The sequence below is a fragment of the Alligator mississippiensis genome, chromosome 7 (genome assembly GCF_030867095.1).
Source record: "Alligator mississippiensis isolate rAllMis1 chromosome 7, rAllMis1, whole genome shotgun sequence".
NCBI lineage: Eukaryota > Metazoa > Chordata > Crocodylia > Alligatoridae > Alligator > Alligator mississippiensis.
Window position 1 is genome coordinate 51,884,022 of NC_081830.1, and position 17,604 is coordinate 51,901,625.

General features: G+C 42.2%; 1 protein-coding gene across 5 annotated transcripts in view; it reads right to left on the reverse strand.

The window, feature by feature from the left end:
• The window catches only part of DOCK10 (dedicator of cytokinesis 10), a 275,097-nt gene that overhangs the window by 56,267 nt on the left and 201,226 nt on the right, over positions 1–17,604 (reverse strand). For all 5 annotated transcript variants that reach the window (XM_059730950.1, XM_059730949.1, XM_019491796.2 and 2 more), the window contains exons 26-33: positions 16,900–17,013; positions 15,030–15,101; positions 13,588–13,734; positions 10,996–11,079; positions 9,035–9,131; positions 7,889–7,933; positions 7,144–7,319; positions 6,923–7,039 (exon numbers count right to left, since the gene is read on the reverse strand). In XM_059730950.1, the coding sequence (XP_059586933.1) occupies positions 6,923–7,039; positions 7,144–7,319; positions 7,889–7,933; positions 9,035–9,131; positions 10,996–11,079; positions 13,588–13,734; positions 15,030–15,101; positions 16,900–17,013 (852 nt within the window). The remainder of the gene's footprint in view (positions 1–6,922; positions 7,040–7,143; positions 7,320–7,888; positions 7,934–9,034; positions 9,132–10,995; positions 11,080–13,587; positions 13,735–15,029; positions 15,102–16,899; positions 17,014–17,604) is intronic.

The following is a 17,604-nucleotide window of genomic DNA, read 5'->3' on the forward strand; positions in this document are numbered from 1 at the left end:
TCTTTTTCAAGCCTGCTTATGATCAGAGAGCATATCTAATCTCCACAAATAACACATCTAGCAGATGATATAGAACAACATAGATTCATAGATTCTAGAGTCAGAAGGGACCCAATGGATCGTTGTGTCTGACCCCCTGCTCCTGGCAGGAAAGAGGACTGAGGTCAGACGACCCCAGTCAGGTGATTGTCAAGCCTCCTCTTGAAGACCTCCAAGTTACGTGATAGAACCACCTCTCTTGGAAGCCCATCCCAGACTCTGGCCACACTTATTGTAAACAATCTCTTCCTAATATCTAACCTAAATCTACTCTCTGCTAGTTTGCACCCATTATTCCTAGTTACTCCCTGGGGCACTCTGGTAAACAGTGCATCCCCAATTCCCTGCTGCCCTCCCCTGATAAATTTATAGGTGGCTACAAGGTCACCCCCAGCCGTCTTTTGTATAGGCTGAAGAGATCCAGATCTCTCAAACTCTCCTCCTAGGGTCTTTCACAGAGACCACTAATCATGCAAGTGGCTCTCCTCTGAACCCTCTCCAGATCCTCCGTGTCCCTCTTGAAGTGCGGTACCCAAAACTGGACACAGTACTCCAACTGCAGCCAATGCCGCAGAGAGTGGGAGCATCAACTCCCTCGATCTGTTGGTCATGCATCTGCTAATACGCGACAAGGTGCGATTGGCTTTGTTGATGGCCTCGTTACGCTGCCAGCTCATGTTCATCTTGGAGTCAACTATGACTCCAAGATCTCTCTCAGCCTCTGAGCTGCTGAGGAGGACATCCCCCAACCTGTAGGTGTGCTGGAGATTCCTCCTTCCTAGGTGAAGTACCTTACATTTATCTTTGTTAAATTGCAACATGGTTTGGGTATTAGCCCTACACATGTGAATTCTACACTCTTGACACCAGCCAAATGACTCCAGTGTGACTGAATCAAAAGTTAGCTGACAGAGATTAGCCTGAGAAGCTGCAGCTTCTTTAAAACTACTACATGGGGCCAGTGAAAGTCTAATACAGGAGAAGTAGACAGGCTGACTTCTCTCTCAGTGTATCCATATTGAATGTTCTATCTATGTTTCCCATAGAAAACATACACTGAAACCCTACTGCATGTGCTTAACTTTATGCACATGGGTAATCCCATTGACTCTGGAGGGGATATTTGCATACATAATATTAAACACTTGCATAGGCAAGCTAAGGAAGTATGAGTTGGATGAATGGACTGTAAGGTGGACAGAAATCTGGCTGGATTGTTGATCTCAATGGGTAGTGATCAATGGCTCGAGGTCTAGTTGGCAGCTGGAATCAAGTGGAGTGCTCCAAGGGTCAATCTTGGGGCTGGTTATGTTCTATATCTTCATTAATGATCTGGAAAATGGGATGGAGTACACCGTCAGCAAGTTTGTGGAGACATCGAGCAAACTCCTGCGCTTAGGATGGAAGCATCCCATGAATCACCTACAGGCTTGGGACCAACTGGCTAAGCAGCAGCTCAGCAGAAAAGGACCTGGGGGTTACAGTGAACAATAAGTTGGATATGCGTCAGCAGTGTGCCCTTGTTGCCAAGAAGGCTAACAGCATACTGGGCTGCACTAGTAGGAGCACTGCCAGCAGATTAAGGGAAGTAATTATTCCCCTCTATTCTGCACTGGTGAAGCCATATCTGGAGTATTTTGTCCAGGTTTGGGCCCCCCACTATAGAAAGGATGTGGACAAGTTGGAGAGAGTCCAGCAGAGAGCAACAATAATGGTTAGAGGGCTGGGGCACATGACTCTAAGAGGCTGAGGGAACTGGGCTTATTTAGTTTGCAGAAGAGAAGACTGTGGGGGGGGGGGTAGGGAGAGGGACAGGATTTAATAGCAGCCTTTAACTACCTGAAGGGTGGTCCCAAAGAGTGTGTTCTCAGTGGTGGCAGAAGACAGAACAAGGAGCAGTGGTCTCAAGTTACAACAAGGGAGGTTTAGGTTGGATATTAGGAAAAACTCATACTATGGGGGTGGTGAAGCAATGGAACCGATTACCTAGAGAGGTGGTGGAAACTCCATCCCTGTAAGTTTTTAAGGCCCAGCTCAACAAAGCCCTGCCTGGAATGATGTAGTTGGGGATGGTCCTGCTTTGAGCAAGGGGTTGGACTAGATGACCTCCTGAGGTCCCTTCCAACCCTAATTTTCTATGATTCTATGATAACTATGTGAAGGAACTAGATCTAAGGTCATGTGGACTTGGTATATACTTCCTGTCCTGACCTCTGTTTCTCAGGGGCAGGAGCAAGGCTCTCCTCTAGCCCTGTGGAAAATCAGCACTAATTTTTGTGAACCTAAATGCATAGATGTTTTCAAAGTTGCAACTAAACCAAAATTCAAAATGAAATCCAGTACAAACCCCTCACTCTATGCACCTTCTCATTATTTCTTATTCTCCCAATCCTCAGGGTATCCAGTTGAGAGGTGGCCAAAAAGTCAGTTTTCTGGATTTCAGGAATATTTCTTTTTCCAGAATTTTAAGTGATACATAAACTACATTTATCAGATTTCCCATGGACTGAATTTCTCTTTTGTTCTGAAAATGATGAAACATATTTTATCTGAAATAAAATATTTGGACACTACATATTTACATTGGTGTAATCAGCCTTTATAACAGTGTAAGCAAAGGCAGGCACACAAAGCACAGCAATAAGTCTGTCTAACTTTTCCAAATCTGCTATAAAATTACTCTAGGAAAATCTGAGATAATATAACACCAGTGTAAGTTACACTCATGTTGATTTTTTCTGCCTGCAAATTGGGTCGGGGTAGCTGTTTGCTCACGGCAAACAGATCACTGCCTGCTGCCTGCATCACCTAATAGTAAGGCCCTGTAATAGTTACCTACTCTGTGTTAGTCCAAGTTGTCCCAGTGTAATCTTGGTGTACTTTACACTGTTGTACAAAACCACTAGATCCTGACTGTGACCCTAAACTGCATCTGACTGGAGGGTTTGGTGGCAACATGGTGGGGTTCTCCTGGCGGGGTAGCTTTTATAAAATACTACAATGTTGCAATCTCCAGAGTAAGGTAAGTATAGGGTGCCTCAAAACCCTAGCCCTCACTGCCTTGTGGGTACTCCTTGGTTGGAGGAAGGCTAAGGGACATCACCCTGACAGAAATGTGTCTTCGCTGAGGTGTTAGGCAGTCAGCAGCAGTTCTTATCTGGCATTTGGATTCTGTCTCAGTGGTCTAAAAGGGGGGGTGGTAGGTCTTGGGCAGGCTTCACTCCTCCATCTTCTTGCTTAGCTGTACACATCTAAGGTCTTGGCGACTAGACTTACATGTACACCATGCTCCAGAGGATTTATGGTTGCCTACTACACAAAACCACTGTAGGTTACACCTACAGTGTAAACTTGTTCTGGGACTCTGAAGCTGCTCAGCAAAACTGGCAGTGTCATCAACTGCACAGATAAAAATGGTCTGTTCACAGGCTGTTGACCTGGAGCATCTTGGTGTGAGCTGTTCACCTATTGGCGGGCTTTAAACTAGGCTCGTCGGGGGGAGGGGAAGATGAGGGCGGGGGAAGCTGTGGACCACCAAACCATGTGGCACCCACAAAGACAGCCCAGCCTGAAGAAAGAGAGCATTGGGAACCTGAAAGCCATGGGGAGGCCAGTACTACGGCACAGGTAAGAAATGTGAAGGTAAGAATCAAAGGGCCCCTTGGGACTCGGAGCGGGGGGGTAGCAAAGGCACCAGTCGCAGGGCTCTGGTGCCTATATACTAATGCTAGGAGCATGGGAAACAAGCAGGATGAACTAGCGCTCCTGCTTGCACTAAACACCTATGACTTAGTGGGGCTAACGGAAACCTGGTGGGATTCATCCCATGACTGGGCGGTACATATTGAGGGCTATAGATTGTACAGAAAGGACAGGGTGGGGAAGAAAGGGGGAGGGGTTGCACTCTATGTTAGTGAGCAATATATGTCAACCCTCATCAAGATGGAATCCAAGGATGAGGAAGTAGAAGGATTGTGGGTTAGGCTACATGGGGGGCAAGGAGAAAGGGATTTGGTGGTAGGGGTCTGCTACAGACCCCCACATCAAGGGGAAGAAAGAGATTTGGGACTCCTGAGGCAACTCTCGGAGACCATAAAAGCTAAAGAGGCGGTAGTAATGGGGGACCTAAACTACCCGGACATCTGCTGGGAATCACAAACAACAAAGTCCCACCGCTCATGCAGGTTTCTAACCTGTGTACAGGACCTCCACCTGACACAGGAGGTACACGGTCCCACTAGGGGGAATGCCATACTGGATCTGGTATTGGCAACGGGAGATGACATGGTAGTGGACCTCCAGATCGGTAACCATCTGGGGGACAGTGATCACCTAATAATAGAATACACCATAAGATGTCGAGTGGGTAAGGTAACTAGTAGGGTGAAAGTGCTAGACTTTAGGAAAGCTGATTTCAATGAACTCAGGCGATTAGTCAAGGACGCACTGCAGAGTAGGAGATTTGAAGAAATGGAAGCCCAAGAAGGGTGGCTGTGCCTTAAGGAAACGATCCTTCGGGCACAAAGCAAGACGATCTCCGAGCGAGGCAAAAGAGGGAAAGGGGCCAGGAGGCTTCCCTGGCTGACCAGAGAAATCCAGGGCAGCCTAAGGGACAAAAGGGGAGCACATAAAAAGTGGAAACAGGGAGAGATCACCAAAGATGAATATACCTCCTCTGCTCGTGCTTGCAGGGAGGCAGTTAGACAGGCCAAAGCTACCATGGAGCTGAGGATGGCAACCCAAGTAAAAGACAACAAGAAATTGTTTTTTAAATATATAGGGAGTAAAAGGAAGGCCCAGGGAGGAATAGGACCCCTGCTAAATGGGCAGAAACAATTGGTGACAGACAGGGGGGACAAGGCTGAACTCCTCAACGAGTTCTTTGCCTCAGTGTTCCTAAGTGAGGGGCACGACAAGTCTCTCACTGGGGTTGTAGAGAGGCAGCAGCAAGGCGCCAGACTTCCATATGTAGATCCTGAGGTGGTGCAGAGTCACTTGGAAGAACTGGATGCCTTTAAGTCAGCAGGCCCGGATGAGCTCCATCCGAGGGTACTAAAGGCACCGGCTGATGTCATTGCACAGCCACTGGCAGGAATATTCGAACGCTCGTGGCGCATGGGCCAAGTCCCGGAGGACTGGAAAAGGGCCAACGTGGTCCCCATTTTCAAAAAGGGGAGGAAGGAGGACCCGGGCAACTATAGGCCAGTCAGTCTTACCTCCATCCTTGGCAAAGTCTTTGAAAAAATTATCAAGGCTTACATTTGTGAGAGCCCGGCAGGACAAATTATGCTGAGGGGAAATCAGCACGGGTTCGTGGCAGGCAGATCGTGCCTGACCAATCTAGTTTCTTTTTATGACCAGGTTACGAAATGCCTGGACACAGGAGGAGGGGTGGATGTCGTATACTTAGACTTCAGGAAGGCCTTTGATACGGTATCCCACCCCATACTGGTGAACAAGTTAAGAGGCTGTGACTTGGATGACTACACAGTCCGGTGGGTGGCGAATTGGCTGGAGGGTCGCACCCAGAGAGTCGTGGTGGATGGGTCGGTTTCGACCTGGAAGGGTGTGGGCAGTGGGGTCCCGCAGGGTTCGGTCCTTGGACTGATACTCTTTAATGTCTTCATCAGTGACTTGGACGAGGGAGTCAAATGTACTCTGTCCAAGTTTGCAGATGACACAAAGCTATGGGGAGAAGTGGACACGCTGGAGGGCAGGGAACAGCTGCAAGCAGATCTGGATAGGCTGGACAAGTGGGCAGAAAACAACAGGATGCAGTTCAACAAGGAGAAATGCAAAGTGCTGCACCTAGGGAGGAAAAATGTCCAGCATACCTACAGCCTAGGAAATGACCTGCTGGGTGGCACAGAGGTGGAAAGGGATCTTGGAGTCCTAGTGGACTCCAAGATGAACATGAGTCGGCAGTGTGACAAAGCCATCAAAAAAGCCAATGGCACTTTATCATGCATCAGCAGATGCATGACGAATAGGTCCAGGGAGGTGATACTTCCCCTATATCGGGCGCTGGTCAGACCGCAGTTGGAGTACTGCGTGCAATTCTGGGCGCCGCAATTCAAGAGGGATGCAGATAACCTGGAGAGGGTCCAGAGAAGGGCCACTCATATGGTTAAGGGCCTGCAGACCAAGCCCTACGAGGAGAGACTAGAGAAACTGGATCTTTTCAGCCTCCGCAAGAGAAGGTTGAGAGGCAAACTTGTGGCCGCCTATAAGTTCATCACAGGGGCAGAGAAGGGTATTGGTGAGTATTTATTCACCAAGGCGCCCCTGGGGGTTACAAGAAATAATGGCCACAAGCTAGCAGAGAGCAGATTTAGATTGGACATTACGAAGAACTTCTTCACAGTTCGAGTGGCCAGGGTCTGGAACGGGCTCCCAGGGGAGGTAGTGCTCTTCCCTACCCTGGGGGTCTTCAAGAGGTTAGATGAGCATCTAGCTGGGGTCATCTAGACCCAGCACTCTTTCCTGCTTATGCAGGGGGTTGGACTCGATGATCTATTGAGGTCCCTTCCGACCCTAACATCTATGAATCTATGAATCGAGCCTCACTCAGAAGCACCACGTTCCCAGCCTTGAGGCAATTCCATGAAAACATTGCACTAGATTTAACAAAAGTCTATTGAGCTGAAGACATTCATGAAGCATTTCAAGTTCAGTGAATTTGTATTTTTGATGAAATTTATTTCACACAAAAATTTCTGACCAGCCTTCCTCTTTCAAATAAGTTCCTGGAACCCTAGTTTGATAATGGCCTATCCACTTGAGATTTGTGAGCTGTCTTCCTTTTAGGTAACACTGAAGGAAGTAAGTGACATCAAAACCAAAATGATCCTTTTAAAAGGTATGAAGAATTGCATTATGTTACCTGGTTGGATGTATTTATATTGAAAAGAAACATATCCTTCATGTAAATCCTCGGCATGTTGTCCAGAAGCATGCCATAGAGTGGCATGTACAGGTTTGCTATTTGTGCCTGCTTCTCCTGAAAAGATGCAAACGAATTAGCCAGGATAGACAGCTGTGTAAGTTTTCAACTGTGGTACGGCGTATGAACATATCAAAGGAAAGAATAAATAGTTCTTTTACCGGCTCTGCATATCGATCATCAAAGGAATGTTTTGCCATTAGGTTTTTAAGTACAGCCAAAGCTAGGTGCCTAATATCCTGGTCTTCTTGAAGCGCAAAGCCAACCTCTCGGAGCAGCAATCCAATTAAGAAATGTTTGCGACAGAATTCATTGGTCAGGGTGTATTCTGGAATATCTGGATAAGAACAGACAAAGAACTTCATTTCATTTGTAAATCAACTATGTTAACATCCATTCCCTAGATAAAGATTTCTTCCAGTATTTCTCCAGGCCATCTTATTAAATTATTTCATACCTAATGATCCATGTAACCAAATGCATGTATGTGGCATAAAGTAAATCATGCTTTCATTGATGGCCAAATCATGCTTACTTTATCCTGGTAAATCATTTCAGAACAAATTAGGTAAACAATAATTAACATGGCTTTAACTTGTATAGTTTAAAAAATTATAAATAAATGGAAATGTATACTTTAAAAGGGCTCTCCAGTTGAGGATCTCAAATAAATTTACAAGTATTTAGTGAGCCTCCAGATGTCCCTTAGAAGCCAAGTATTGCCCCATATTATGGCAAAGGCCACTGAAGCACTGAGATCCAAACTGGTTTCATTTTCAGATACTTGAAATGGCTTCTTAAGATAACACTACAGTTCAGTAATAGAGTTAGGACTTAGACAAAACTCCTGACACCAGTCCTGTCTGTTTAACCATAACACTCAAGATTAAGTAATTTGACTCTTACCTGATGCATGATATTCCTGCGTTGATTCTGAAGGCGTCGTGGGGTCTTGAGTCAACAAAAATGTATAATGGCAAGAACCATATATTTTTATTAAGTCAAATTAAATACATTATTACTGATTAAGTGCAAAACAGGTATTTGTTTTCTATCTACTAATTCCCAACCCAATTAAGTTCAATGAAAAGGCTCCCATTGACTTAAGCATGCTTTTGTTCAAGTCTTTAGATAACTGCCTATTCCATAAAACCTGGATACAAGATAAACATGTTTTTAAATTTTTTTATAGTACAAAAGATAACTAAGATAAATTTAAGTTTTTCAATACATTATAATTTAAACACAGGCAGAGATTGTCATGCTTCATGACTGCCATGTCACAGCCTTCAAGCAATAGCTTTGGACTCTGATAACCTTACAGTAGCTGCCCAAGTAACCTTGCTATTTCCAGTTTAAGAGGATATCTTCCAATCTCTTTTTTAGCTTTGACTTATTGCTAGGGATCTATCAAACTCATGGCAAAAGTGGGTTACGGCTCCTTTAATCTTGCAAGTTCCCCCACGTGGCTCATTCCTGATTATCAGGGAAGTGAAAACCATGATTTTAAACATGGCTCTGTTTTTACCTCCCTGCTGGTCAGCAGAAAGCAGCAGGGCTGCCAGGGCACTTTGGCCAATCAGCAACATAAGGGAAAAATGGCGCTATATTTTAAACTGAAGTTTTTACCTCCCTGCCAATCAGGAGTGAACCCAAGTGGGGAGGTGACAGAGCCATGACTTCTACCATGAATTTGACAGGGTCTGACTTATTGCCTTTCCTGCTGCCCCAGCTTCTAATTTTTTTCTTGGCCTGGGAGCCACCTCAGGCATGAATATTAGCTTTGATAATTCTCTCTCTATAAGCAATCTAGCTTCCACTACCGATCCATGTTTTAATTGGATTGGCAGGCATCTTTGAAATATGAAGAACTAAAGGTATAACTTGTGAGACTCTAACTGTTTTATTAAAATTATACCTAACTATCATTCAGAACTTTCATGCTGTCTTGTAACATCTCTAGCTGTCACTTAAAAGAGTTTACAGTTGTCCTGTGATCTCTCAAGAATTAATTTTCTCTTTGAGAACTCAATGGAGGAGGTAAATTAATACCTGGAATGTGTACAGATCGTATGGGCAGGCACAAAGGAATAAAGTGTTCATGATGGCAAACTTCTTGAAGAAAATCAAATTTGTACTGATACAAAACCTGAAACATAATAATATTAAATGGTTAGTACTGACATCCAGGTAAACAAAGAAACAATATTTAAAAAGGATGTGTCTCAATGATTCTCTTTTTCTTAAAACCGTTTCCATCAAACAGTGAAAACTTTTGGTCAATTATGCAATTCTATAATTCAGAATTAAATACTAATTTTTTTTCCATGTTGTTAATGGCACTTATTATAACCATGTGTATTTCACACTGGTCCTGATTTAATACTCATCCTGTAGTACTTCAGCCAAGCTATATGTTTAAAGCGGCTTTCTCCTTAAAACCTCCCATTGGCTCCCTTTAACGGTATATAATTAAAAATCTTGGGGGATATGAAGTATCATCTCCAATTCACATAAGCCAGAACTGTAGCTATCATTTTCATAGTCAATATCACTCACTGATCCAGCCCTGGGTATTAAATAAAAAAAAAAATTACAATGGCTTTGTGTTTCCTCTCCAACCCAAATCCTTTTACCAAATGAATACTATGTTTCAGTGATATAATCCCAATCCAAACTCTTTCTATAGTTTTTAATGAGCTTTGGCCTCTAGTGTTTTTGGTAATATGTATCATCTACTGCAATCATGCCTTACAATTGTTAATAGAATAGGGTATTCATTAAAATGTAATTAAACCTTAATGAGCATTGAAATGATAAGAGGGTAAAACTAATTATCATGCTATATTAATAATTAGTAATTAATTATAATATTTGCCATTTCTATAGAAATCTATTTAAAAACTACTTTCAAAATGCTTTACTAATTGTTAATGAATTTAGTCTTGCAACACCCATGTGAAGCAATTACTCTTATTTTACAGATTGTATACAGATGTTTCACTGGTTTATACTCTCTCCAATTTGTCCACATCCTTTCTGTAGTGGGGGACCCAAAACTGAACACAATACTCCAGATTTGGCCTCACCCGTGCTGAATAGAAAGGAATAATCACGTCCCTTGATCAGCTGGCAACAATCCTACCAATACGGCTCAGTAGGCCATTAGCCTTCTTGGCAACAAGGGCTCATATCCATCTTATTGTCCACTGTAAGCTCCAGGTCCTTTTCTGAAGAGCTGCTGCCCAGCCAGTCAGCCCCCAGCCTGTACTCGTGCATGGGATTGTTCCATCGTAAGCGCAGGACTTTGCACTTGTCCTTATTGAACCTCATGAGATTTCTTTTGGCCCAGTCCTCCAATTTGTCTCGGTCTCTCTGAATCCTAGCCCTATCCTCCAGCATATCTACTACTCCTCCCAGAAAATTAATTCTTAGAGAGATCACAGAGCAACTATAAGCTCTTTTAAGTGACAGATAGAGATACAAACTTTCAGAAAGTGCATTCCATCCCATCTTCCAGATCGCTGATGAAGATACTGAACAAAACTGGCCCCAGGATCAACCACTGGGACACTCCATTTGCTACTGGCTGACAACTAGACTTTGAGCCATTGACTTTTATGTTTCACTGGTTTATACTCTCTCCATTTTGTCCACATCCTTTCTGTAGTGGGGGACCCAAAACCGAACATAATACTCCAGATTCGGCCTCACCCGTGCCCTCTGAGCCTGAAGATCCAGCCAGATACATACAGGTATTTTTCTCTGAGGATATACTAATATCTGTTATGTAGCCTAGCCAATCTCAGAAAAATAAACTGAAGGTAGCAGCTTCAAGTGAGTAGACAACTCTGGACAAGTGGTACTTCTTACAGGATTGAGGCTAAATTTGTAAAACATTGTTTACAGTAAAAAAAAATTCTATTGGCTATTTTTGAACAGAGAGCAAACTACTGAATACAATACTGAAAATACTCTGCTATCAATTCACTTTTTAAAAACATCATTCATACCTTGGGAACTCCTGCTCCAAACATGCTTATATAGCTGTTGATCATCTTGAACACAAAACCACGATCCATAAACGTAAAACAGCGCTGAGGAAAAAAATAAAACAGTTATGGCTAGAACAAGAATCACAGGAGAAGATTCACTAGCACAACCTGTCTGAGAAACATGTTGCTCTGGCAATGTATAGTGTCTATGGAACTGGCTTAACTGATTGGTAAAATCAGTTTTCACCTGTCTGCAATGAAAAGCAGCCAGAGCACATTGGTGAATCTGGCACACTGTAATGATTTAAAAGAACAGTACGGATATATAGGTTAGATATTTTGCTTTTAATGTGGCTATGGCCTGAAACTACCATCACTCTGGATGGTTAATAAGTGGGTTATCTAATGAAAAGGAACACTGCCACATACTGTACCATTCAATAAGTAGGGGTACACGTAAAGCAAGATGACTGAATCTTCCCTTCAACAATAAAGCCATGATTCTTGAAGAATCAATTCAGCCAAACAGCTCTCCGAGTATGGACTATGTTATCTTTCTGGAAACATGTCATTACATTACATTATGATGAGAACAGCATTCTTGGTGACTGATAAGGCTAAATGGCTTGAAGATGTAAAGGTTATTGTACCACTCAATTCTATAGCCGCTGACACTTTTCAGAAGGATGGGAGAGTCTTGCAGTGTCATCCTGCTGTATAAGCACTGCAGTGCTAGCCCTCCTATCCAAAAGGTAACAGATGCTCTTGAACTGTATAACAGTAGCAAACACCTAACTGCTCAGTACATGGCACAGAAATTGGGCTGCTGTAAGCTTTGGGTCCAGAGACATCAGACTATTTCAGTAGCCTAAAGATTTTATTTTGGCAAACCAAATTATATAAAGAGGACCTGATACCTCATCCCATTGTAGAACATAGCTTTATCACTTGTATAAACTTACAATATGTAAAGACAACATGCAAAACTACAAAACTAACACCATGAAATACTAGCAACCTTGCAATAGCACAGGTAGAGAATCAAGCCAATGTAACTCTCCAAATCACATAATGCATTGGATAAGCACAAAACATGCTAGATAAATCTACAGCAGATAAGGTTTCCATACTACACCAGAAGGGATTTATCATTGGTTAAGTGAAGCGTGCCAAGAGGGAATTACACCTCTGTACAGTTGGTTTTCTTGATAAAATGTTCCTATATATTTTCCTCAGAAGCTGTGTTGCAATCTGTTACAAGAAGATTCACCCTGATCCTCTTACCACTATTTTCAGCATACACTGTACATGGCAGTCTATGTATGTGCTATTGGGTCACAAGATTTTTTTATCATTCCTGTTCTCAGCTATCCAGATGTGGAACAGGCCACACTTTGTCTAGTTGTTAATTCTTTCACATCCTGTACTTAAATCAGAGAATAAGGATGTCCAACAATTGAGGGATATGAGGAGAAAATAAAAAAAGACAATCTTAGCACTACTCTTATTCCATCAAGGAGTTATATAGAGAAAAAAATGTGGGCATATTTTGTTCTATCAAGTAAATAAAAGAGTGCTCAGAGCATTTGATTCTTTCCAAATCCCACCCTATATGCAAAAGGTTACTGACACTCAAACAACAGTGAGAAAAAAAGCATAAAAAACTACATATTATTGATTTACATACTGCTTCACTTAGCTGGCACAAGCAATAGACTATGGGTAAAACTATTGTAAGTGCTTCGTTTAGGTCCTTAATTCCCTAAATCAATAAGTTTGGTTCTTCTGAACCCACTTAAGTGCTTTTGCAAATCCAGTTAGAGATCAAATTTTTAGAGGTATTTAGGTGCCTAAAAGATGCACTTATTCAGATTGTCAAAAGCACGTACGGGTGGATCACCTATTCATTTTAATGGGTGCCTTTTGACAACACTTAGGGTTTCTTGAAAACAAGAATTAGGTTCCCAAGTCAGTTAGGCACTTTTGAGACTGTTATGTTGTGCTTGTGGCTGCCACCATTTTAGTTTCACCTACAAAACTGGTGAATGACTGTAACAGCAATAACCATTGCTGCACTGTGAAACCCTCCCTGCAGTAATTTGTTACAGTAATATAATAGCACATCCTGAGACAGCAGCTTTCCTTGACTGTTACAAGTAGCTTACAGAACACCAGCAATATGTTTACACAGGTATGTGAAAACTGTTTCCCATTATTATTCTTATATATGTCTAGCGAGTCCGTATTCCAGTCACACAGTTATATGGTAGGTCAAGAAACCATGTTAGATTGATTTTGTAATAGTGGTTCCATTCATCAGCAGACTTTTCTTTCATAGTTACATTATCCATGTACAATAATATGTGCTAATTTGATCTCAATTTCTAGATAAATATATATGAACTGCAATTTTTTCAGAAGATTTATTTACAGCTATTGGATTCCCACAGACCTAGTAGCAGATATAAGAAACAACTGTACTATAAATCAATATTGATTCTGTAAACTCAGTTATCATTCACGTAGGGGTTTTTTTATAGAGTTTCATTTCCTTGACTCTGCATTATGTATGGCTGATTATGTGCATGCTGTAGCAATGCAACATCTTACCTTGAGAAATCTGGCAACACTGTGGTTTGCATTTTTTGTTTCTTCAAGAGCATCTCTGTGTTTCCAAACAACATGGTCTGCCAAGTTCATTATAAGTGTGTCCAGTTCAGTTTGGAATGATTCTGGAAATCTCTGAATTCGGGGAACCTAAGCAAAATATAGAAGTGTGTCAGTTATTAAATCTTAAAGTACTTTTACTCCATTTCTGTTGTATTTCCATTCTATTCCAATTTTACACTGGGGAGGCTTCACTGGGATCATTGGAGTGTTTTTGGGGTGGGGAGCAGATGACCATGAAGGTGACTGCAGCTTGGCATGTGGCAGCTTTGGTTTGCTGGGGGGTGGTGTTTTGGGAGTCCCCCAGCATGCTCCAGCATCCCAGCATGTTCTCTGGGCTGGATGGGGCTCTCTGCTCCACAGCAGGGCTGTCCCCTCCCCTCTGCTTCCTGGCTAGAGCTCGGCACAGACTTGCAGGCACAGCAAGGTCTGCTGGCCTCCCCATGCTCCCTTCTTCCCCACTTCTCACCACTCGCTGCTTAAGCAGAGATCCCTTCCTCCTCTCTCCAACAACATGGACTGTAGCCAGCATGTGGTATGCTAGCTAATGCCGTGTAAGTCTCTGGCAGAGACTGCAGACACAGCAAGGTCTGCCTGGCTTCCCCCTGCTCTCCCCTCCCACCACCCATCACTGCTCAAGCAGGAAATCCCCCTCTCCCTCCCTTCCTCCTATCTTCCACAGCATGGATCCCAGCCCCATGGACCCTAGGCATGTGGTATGCTAGCTAATGCTGAGAGGTGTGTCTCTCTCCAATTTCACTGGGATAGGCAGATAGAACAGTGACCACTTAGGGCTTTTAGAGCTAATCAACAGGTAACCCCGGTAAGCTGTTTAAGAAGTTTGAAGTAATAGAGAGAAGCTATTGCTTTGCTAATGGGGTGATACAGACTGTTATCAGCCCCTGGGCTGGCTTGCTCACCTGTCAGTTTTCTGCAGACAGTATGATGAAGCAGGGAGGAGACTGAAAAGCTCCATATCATCAACAGTGCATTCACTACCCCCCCCTGCCCCCGCTTGCCTCAGAGTGCTAGCCTGGGGCTGGCAATATTCCCACCCCTTGAGCAGCCAGCACGGAAAAGCCTGGGACCATGCAGGCAGACATCCCTAATGAGAGAGTCCTGTTGGGGGCTCACCACACCCCCCTCAGCTCAGTCCTGGAAGGGAAGGCAGGGATGTTCTAGTGCCCCCCAGCTTCTAGCCTGAGCCACTGCAGACATGTACCTGGATTTCTTCAGTGAAGAGAGAATGTCTGTCCTGTTTCAGACCAGTTCAGCCTAGCCAGGTTAGACTAACCTGCAAAGACTGAATCAATTCAGGCTCACACTTTTTGAATGTCTGTCCCTAGCCTTTATGATTAAATATACTTGGGTATACACTGATTTACCTGTATCCTGCTTGTATCAACCAAGTGCTGGGCCATTGATTTTAAAATAATTGTCAGGAAGAACCAGGAGTGCTGTTAAAAAAAGTTTAAAATTGAAGTCACATAATAATATCAGCGTTTAATAATGAATTGTTTTCTGATATTTTCAACTCAACATTCTTCCCCATAGGAATGGTCTGTGTTCCTCAGCTGTGCATAATGACAACATTTTCACTACAGTCAAATTAAAGTAGTTGACATTTGGCTATTAAGTAGTTAAGTCACTTGTGCAATGGTACATTTGTCCTGGAATAAACTACTTTAACCCATGATCATTCAGACATCCATGTCCATTGTCTCGGGATAGAACTTAAAAAAGGTTCACAGAATAAGAAGTACTAACAATTTATGCCAAGACGTTGCAAATGTGTTAGAATAGCTGTCTTGAGATTGCATCACTGAATCAATGGCAAGAAAGCAGCAGTGAATTTAGCTGCTCACTAAATCTTGATTAAATGAGGGCTGGACCCAATGATTTTGCGAGGTCCCTTCTAGCCCTACTGTCTAATGTCTATGAAATGGTGATATGTGTACCTATCCCAGGACATTTTTGTTCCAAGACAAACACAGGCACACTCTGTCCGGGTACAAATGCAATGTCTGTTCCTAGCCTTGGGAACTTATCCTTTATGAAGCTAAGCAACTTCAACTCTGGTTGACTTCATTTGGGAACAGAAGCCATTTAACACCTTGCTGAATTAGGCACTTGGCAATTGTGATCTCTTCCTTATTAGAAATAAATAGTAAATAAATTATTACTTTAATTCATAACAATGTCTGTGGTAATTCAAGTCTAGTTTACAAATAGATATGGCAGAAATACATGAAACATAACAAGTGTAGAATCATCTCAACAGAGAGGTTCAAGTCTGAATGTACATATGGAGAATCAAATACTGGTGGGAGAACAATGAAAACTTCTATGTTGAGATGGTACTATGGGTTGGAAGACTTCCATCTCTATAGCTTTTAATTGAAGTAAAAGGACTTTTAAAATGTATAAGAGGAGTTAACATGGATAAGCACCTTAAAAAACATGTCAACTATGAATATAGCAAAAACTGCCCACAAGTCTAAATAGTGGAAATTTAATTTCCTGCATCAAATGTGCACTAATGGCCAGTTTCTCCCATATTCCCTGAAAGTCCTGCCACTCTAGTAGTAGATAGGAGCTGGGAACCAGAAGGATCTGGATAAATGAGAATTTCCTTGCTCTATGGGAAGTCCTCAGCTGTTCTAAAGTTGGCATAGATAGCTCTTAAGCCAGTTTAGTTCCCTCCTAGACATGGCATAGAGGGCAGGCCAAGTTTGGTATATATGTTGTAGTTTTATGATGAGTTAGTTAAATAAATAAACTAACAGCTTTTAATACTTATCAAAACAATTATGATGATTGATGATTATCATCTAATAGTAACAGTATTAAAATTAAGTGTTCAATATTCACTTGACTATATATTCTATTTTACTTGCAAAGAAATATACAAGATGAGATTCCTGACACTTCTTGTGAGGTTAAAAAATCATAACATGTTAAAAATTAACATTCTAATTCTCACTGAATTATGGAAGAATTATATTTCTCACAGTGGCTGAGCAATAACAGAAAAGAAATCCAGGAGGAGGAATTATACCATGTAAAGCCACTGTATACTGTGTAATGGGTTATGTTGAGAATTTGCATGACAACAAAGAAAGCCTGATAAAGCTGTTGGATCATTGTGGACTTTGATATGTGCCAAGTGCACAGGGAAAAGAGCAAGGGAAACTGAAGCGGAAAAATGTGAGAGCAATCATGAAATATACTAGTGCTTAAATCTGTATTATTCACCTTTAAGACATGTTTCACTGTTAATTGGTCATTTGATTTCAAAAGGCCAGTCATATTCTTGGCTAGCTCCTCATGAACAGTCCTTTCTTCGGGTGACTTGGTTCTGAACACGTACTAAAGAAAAATCAATAAGAGTAATGTAAAAATGTATAAAAGTCCAACCAAGAGTAGGTAGAGCATAAATAATACACCTTGTAAGAACAGCTGATTTTTTCAGTAGTGCTGATTTTGGACTGTTGAGATACCTTGACTGAAAACATGAATTCATACAAATTCACCTAAGAACAATGGTACAACACTTTTCCTCTACTGATCCTGAGTTTTAAACGGAACTCCCCATTAAATTCAACTGGATTTGAATCAAAAGGAATTTCTGCTTAAAATCCTTGGTGCATAGGCCATTTTTCAAATTTGGGTATCAGATTTTCTTTTGAATTTACTTCTAAGCCTGAATTCACTTCTAACCAGGAAAGAAAGAACAATAAATAAGGAAGTAAGGAGGGTTTTCACCCACCTAGTCAGGGCCACCTTTTCCCTTGCTCCTTTCTTCCAATGGTAACTGCTGACTTGATAGGAACTCTTCATCCTGAAAGGGGTAGAGTACCCACTAGAATGGAGAGAAGGGGAATAGCATCCTCTTCCAGAGATCATAGCCCAAGGATCAGAATTCCTCTGCTAGACTCCTCATGGACATAAGTCTACTAC